A 6,534-nucleotide genomic window follows, 5' to 3' on the forward strand; every position below is an offset into this window, starting at 1 on the left:
TTGGCGATCAAGCGATTGATTTTTCTGATGACTTCCGAGGTGGCTACATTTAGACGATATCTAAACTTTGGAATCGGAAGGCAATGATTGTTATTTTGGAGTTTATGTTCACTATTTTCACGAACGTTCTTGATTGAGCATAAAGAATTGAAAAACCATATTGCTTTACATTCATTTTGAAAACTCCTATACACGTATTACACCTACAACCCTTCCAATCGTATCACTACTTTTTTGACGCAATATGCGATACATTTCGAATAGAAATGTAAAAAGATCAAAATTATGATTGAACAAGATAGAGTAAAAGCAATCTACACATGTTTTTAATGCAGTCAATCTAAACGTATATACCGATTTTGTTCAAATATACAATGGGCTCCTCTCGTATGTTATACTTTATACAGTCACAATAATGATAAAAAAAGGTTAAACACAGAATGCACAACACATAGCGAACAAATAGGGATAAATCATTCTAATACATTAAATGTGTATAGCTTAAGGATTTTATCATTTTATATCTTTGTGTTGATTTAATGTGTACGTCACACATGTGCCATTTTAAATCTGAAACCAACCTCGACTCCGGAAAACTGTGAGTTGCTGCAGTTTTTTGAACACTCGGTTGGCGAGTTCGAATCAGAAAAGTAATCATAATCCCTAAGGATTCGGTTGCTGCTATCCTCATAACAGCCCATATATTTGATACCTGTAAATGAATGTTTAACGATCCTAAATTCATTAATGAACTGTAAAGCCAAATCGATAATATCATGTTATAAGTAATGAACACATCGATTAACAGAATGTTATTCATTTTTTTTTTTGTTATACCACATAATATTCGGGCGATTTCATCATATTTTAAAACCTTCATTGCTTTGCAAATGGTCCGTGTTTTACCGCCTCTTAATGTACATTGCAATTACTCTGGTTTTGTTGCTTATATGGAGGATTCGTTGAAAAATGTGATATTAAATGGACATTCACTAAGTTTAATACATCAACCGATGCCCAGGATAATACAGCGTTCTTTTGAGTCAGTAGCAGAACTTGAACAACTATTAGCAAGTCCGTTAGACACGATTACAATTATGAATGGTTATTACAAATGCAGTTTTCTTGGTATAAGTAGAAGTGGTTAAGATTAGTAATTGTTATTTCTTATTTAAAAATATAGTAATAATTAAACAATAACATACGCAGCGTTGTTCTGTAAATGTTGAATCAGACGGCACTCAACTCATTTAACATGTTATTCAAGCTAACCACCAAGTAACAAATACCTTGGTCATGTAAATATAAATAAATGTGATTAAGAGCAACTGTGTTATTTTAATCAAAATGATCCTCACGATGGGCCCATTAAATTTTGAATGCACAGCATTACTAAACGTCAAAACGATTTCTTAGTTTAATAGCTTAAATTCCATGTATTTTCGTCGTACATATTTGTATGTTATTTTAATATTCAAAATTGCGTTAAAAATTATTAAGCTCTGTATATTGTAGAAAATAAGAACATGTCTTAATTGTTAAATGTATTTACTGCACAATGACGTACATCAAGTACATATAACCTCCACTTTGGAGTTTTACACGCAACTGTTGCAACTAAACTTTATTAAAATAAAAATGAAATAGTGGCCCTTAATTTATACTTAATTTGAACAAACTAACTAAAGAACTTTTACGAAATATTAAATGCCAAATAACAAAAATAGTCTGCAAACACGGGAGCCTTGGAAATCATTTAAACGATATGTTAAATCGCAAGAAGTAGTATTTGTAGCTCACTTTGAACGAAACACGGTAGCTATTTATCAAGATCAAATAATTACCTCTGTCATTGTAGCAATATAGACAGCGTTAAAGATTACTTTAAATTTAGAGGAATGGTTTGCCATATTTCATAAAAATGCACTGCAAAGTGCAGTTTGTATTCGGTAGTCAAGTATCAAAGCCTGCGCTCTTCTCAAGGATGATGAGACGTTGTCTATGAAGCATAATTTTCGCCTGCCTTGACTCAATACAAATTATTTACATAAAATTATGGAAAACTGTTTATTTGTATATAGACTTTGTTAACATCACAATAACCAAATTCTGAAATGCATTTCGGATTTCAAAAAATTGAAAAACACGCATTTGAAATAAAGATTTATATCTGTTTTGAATAATTTTAAACATATGGATATAACACTTGATGCAACAAAAAGGTAGGTACAATCGTGTTTGAGACGGCAAAACTATGCTTATGCATATTTTCTACATGAATGACTTGAAAGGTGATAATGTAATCATGATCCGTGGATCCCGAGAACCGCGATGTAACGGATCTGTGCGTATGCATTTCAGAAGTATAAAATATATTACACATACATGTAATAAAAGACATTTGAGTGGTAATACAGATCAGTGCAGATGTTGATGTATAACTTTTTTTAATCGACGCGCAAAAGGGAGCATCATTATAATGATACTTGCCTTGTACGGAGAATGTGTACGTTAGATTGAAACCCCTTGCACTAACGCCGGAGTCTGTAGAGAAGACAATACGGACAGAGTTCGACCGCGACTTAAATCCCGTTGGTGGCGTTGTTCCGCAGAATTTCCCGACGGATGGATAGGAGTCGTTTGGTCCATGGAAGAGCTCCAGGTAGTCATTACGGCAAGTGGAGTGTACCTCCAGTGCAAAGTTTGTAAAGTTCACCTGAAAACACAAAATACAAGTAATTTAGTGTGACTTTATTGTAGTGAAACTTTGCGTGTAAAAGATTTTTCAGCGTGCAGTACATATTGTTAATAATAGCTTGTAAATATAGCATTGTAATAAAAATGAAAATTACAGGATTAATTTTAGATGTAAAATATTATGATAATAGAATGCACTTTCATTATTAAATGTTACACATAGATTTAAACGGTATAATTGTTGTTAGTTGATTGAACAATAATTAAAATGTCAAGTATGCACATTGATCTGGTAGCCCTCTGGTGCGTTGATGATCCAGATACATTGAACTTTGTTACTGTAATTCGACGGGAAGTTAGGGCTCGTAATGACGCCAAATGGATCTGTCAGAACTCCGCCACACACTGTAAAGACCAGTCATAAAAATGTTGAAGTAAAATTTAATGATCACTTTAAAGATTCAACGTATAATCCAGTTCAAAAGACTATTTTTTTTATTCACTGAATTCAATTCAATGTATTGTGCAAACATAATAGTTTTCAAAATAAACATTAAAACTGGTGTTCTGATTTATATTTGAATAACCCTTGTTTATTGGCGCTTCTAAAAAGCGTGAGAAAATGTGGATACTATTAATTGAATATGCAATTGCATACCAGGTGATACAAAATTCAATCAAGTTTATATCTGAGGGTAATTAATATGCAAATCGTGGTTATAAAAACATTGTAATAATTAAGCAAGCTAGCTTTTGTACGTTTTGCATGTCACTGGCGATTACGTCATATACATGAATACCTTTAATTGATTAATTACTTTTTTAAAGACAATTCAAAAACCATGTTTGACATGGATATTGGTAATAAATTTAAAACTTTATCCTCAGGTTAAATAACTTGTCAAACTGTTTAAATTCTAAATATAACCGAATAACACATTTGAATGTAACAGCCTTGCTAGGTTAGAAAACAACAAATGAATGTTGTGAATTTTTTTAATGTTTTTCTTGATAGTGCAAATGGTGTGGTTAACTGTTTTAACTCAATAGACATTAATATAAACATTAAACAGACGGGTTATACATATTTAAAACACGGCGTTTAATTTAACTTCTTTATGTTGAAAGCACCATTTGTTAAAATCAACTTATTTAAATATGACAATTCATTGTTCACTTACAGCCCCCAGTCCAACAGTGAAACAAATCGTATGCACCCCTTCCCAAGTTGAATGCTTTATGGATCTGGAGCGAGAGGCTAAATTGTAGACTGACTTATGTAAGACTTATTAAGAAATCTGCCATTTTGTTACATGGCGAGCTCATAATAATTATTTGTATCATGGAGACTTAAAACATATAATATATCTTGTATATACAGAAAATGCTTTTATTATGAAACTTCATTTTAATAAGCCCATTGATTGATTTATTAATTACAGAACAATAGTTTGGATCAGTAGGCGCTAAATTATTTTGTATTTTGCACTATTACATTACACACATCAAAAGTAGAATAATGATATGTAAAATGTGTAAAAGGATACTGTTTTGCTACTGTTGATACATGAAAATCATGCTTCTATTGACGCCACAATCCTTTTATAGATACGTACTATGACAACTTGCAAAAATAAATCTTATAATTTTTCATCAGCATTTTTAAAAAAAGAAACTCACAGAAGAAGTAAAGAAGAAGCGTATACAATAAGAATAAAACAATAATTATACAATAAAATCAAGTTACTATCCGTTTTATAAATACATTATTTTTCAATACGGGTTTGCTTTATCGCAATATATTGCAAAACGGTTTATGTCGTATTTTTGCGCCCTTAGTGTATATATCATGTATGTTACTATATAGTTTTGCGATTCAATGACAATACTATTAGTACAACTTAGCTAATTATTAATCCAATTATGTATTTACTTTGACTGCACAGCTTCGATTTAATTGAATGATTAAACCATAGCATGTCTACATAGTCACTTGAAAGCCATATAAACGGAAAGATAGTATACCGCATTCAAAAATGTACATGTTTGTACATTAATATGATCTGAATTACCAATTACTGTCTGATGAAATTATCTTCACTTCGATAACATATGATCCTTCTACAACTGCTCTACTATTTACATGTTATCAGTTTTAAAGCGACAACAAATCAGTCAAATCAGTTTGGCTAAAGTAAATATATCTAGTCAGTAACGGCTTAATTCGCCATTCATTTCATCTATAAAACATTAATGTTAACAACAAATATACAATACACATTAAGCGAATTATCTCGAACTAACGAGATGATGAATGACAAGCGTAATTTAATCGATGATAAATCATATTTAGTTGATATAAACGAGCACTAACATGAGATACCTTCTAACAAGCCGCTTTGTAGGCGAATAACTAAATATTTCTCTATATTAAGTGGTATTTACAAATTTACTTTAAACTTATTAACACGGATTGCATTTAAGTAATTCAATGACATTCTAACGACATCGGGGGCTTTATGAAGAATGAGTTTTCTAAAAAAAACAAACTTTGGAAACATAGTACAAAACCCTTTCTTGAAATGAAATTTAGTATTACTCATATTAACACCGAGCAATTAATATTATCGTGAATATGAATAGTATTCATCGTCTTGAAAATGATACAAGTTCCAATAACAATCATGAAAGTTGAAATCATACCTGAGCCTTTGCATGAATTAAATAAAAATCCGAAGAAAAACAAAGTTGTTGTTTGAAGTGTATACATTGTGAGAACATTACACTCTGTTCTGGCTTTAATAAAAATTAAATGTCTATTTATCAATCCAAATCTTAATACACATCATCATTATTTTAAGTGAATTGCATCCATGAACGATCATGTGGAAATGTGCTGTCTAACACGACTGTAACAATGATATGTCAATTGGTTGTAAGGCTTGATAGATGGTGAACGTGAGTGACTTCGGAAATGTATTTCGTATAAATAGACAATCGTATACTGCCTGTATGCCTTTTCCCGGTTTTTCAAAATCTAAGAAAAAACTATGATCATCTATTATCTTAAGTTTGAGTATTTAGTAATTCAGTCTTTCTGCTTATTACCTCTCGACCGTTGTGTGTCCACTTTAAGTACTTTAAGTACTCTTTACAGTTATTATAAACTCTAACTTATAAGTTATAGAAGAAGTATTCTGGGCGATTGTAGTTTGAAAAGAAGAAATAGATCTAGTGGTGAAATTTCTGCTTGTACTTGTTTTTCTTGTAAACAATTATTAGCTCCTCTTCTGTGCAAGTTCTTTATTTCTGTTTAATCGGCTATTACTTATCCAGATAAGTTTGCTGTAAGTTTATTACATATAAAATGTTAGCCTAAAAGGTGTCATAAGCCACGTCAACACTTATAAAAAAATTACCCTTGAAAGCATAATTCCTGAAAGATGTTCCATTAAATTAGACAACACAATTCTCGTGTGGTTGTCAATAAATAAAGTACATAATTATTTTCATATTGGATTCCGAAATAAAATTAAAGTACAATATAGTGTATTTCTGTCAATTGTTGATTCAAAATATAGAATATTATGTTTATTAAATAAAAGAATAATACCGGAAAATGACACTTCCACGTCTGTTTGCACGAAAGAAAAAGCGGTTGTAGATTATGAGTTCACCGAAACTTAAACTGTTAAGTATTAAAATCATTTGAAGAACTTATTTCAAATGAATTATGTGTGACTTTTTTTGTAAAACCGGACTGGTCAATGATCGACATATGCACACAAAACAAACACACATTGCGATGTCAAAAGTAGGAGTGATAAATATGGAATG

The 6,534-nt window shown here is 31.1% G+C and overlaps 1 protein-coding gene across 3 annotated transcripts in view; it reads right to left on the reverse strand.

The window, feature by feature from the left end:
• LOC127858626 (uncharacterized) overlaps positions 1-5,605 on the reverse strand; it is a 54,914-nt gene extending 49,309 nt beyond the window's left edge. For 2 of the 3 annotated variants that reach the window (XM_052395835.1, XM_052395833.1), the window contains exon 1: positions 582-708. In XM_052395835.1, the coding sequence (XP_052251795.1) occupies positions 582-701 (120 nt within the window). In that variant the 5' untranslated portion in view covers positions 702-708. Of the gene's footprint in view, positions 1-581; positions 709-2,980; positions 3,103-5,400 lie in introns of those variants that run through there. The other variant, XM_052395834.1, reaches the window with a different exon arrangement.
• Between the last annotated feature and the right edge of the window lie 929 nt (positions 5,606-6,534).

Source organism: Dreissena polymorpha, chromosome 14, assembly GCF_020536995.1.
Source record: "Dreissena polymorpha isolate Duluth1 chromosome 14, UMN_Dpol_1.0, whole genome shotgun sequence".
NCBI classification, from domain to species: Eukaryota; Metazoa; Mollusca; class Bivalvia; order Myida; family Dreissenidae; genus Dreissena; species Dreissena polymorpha.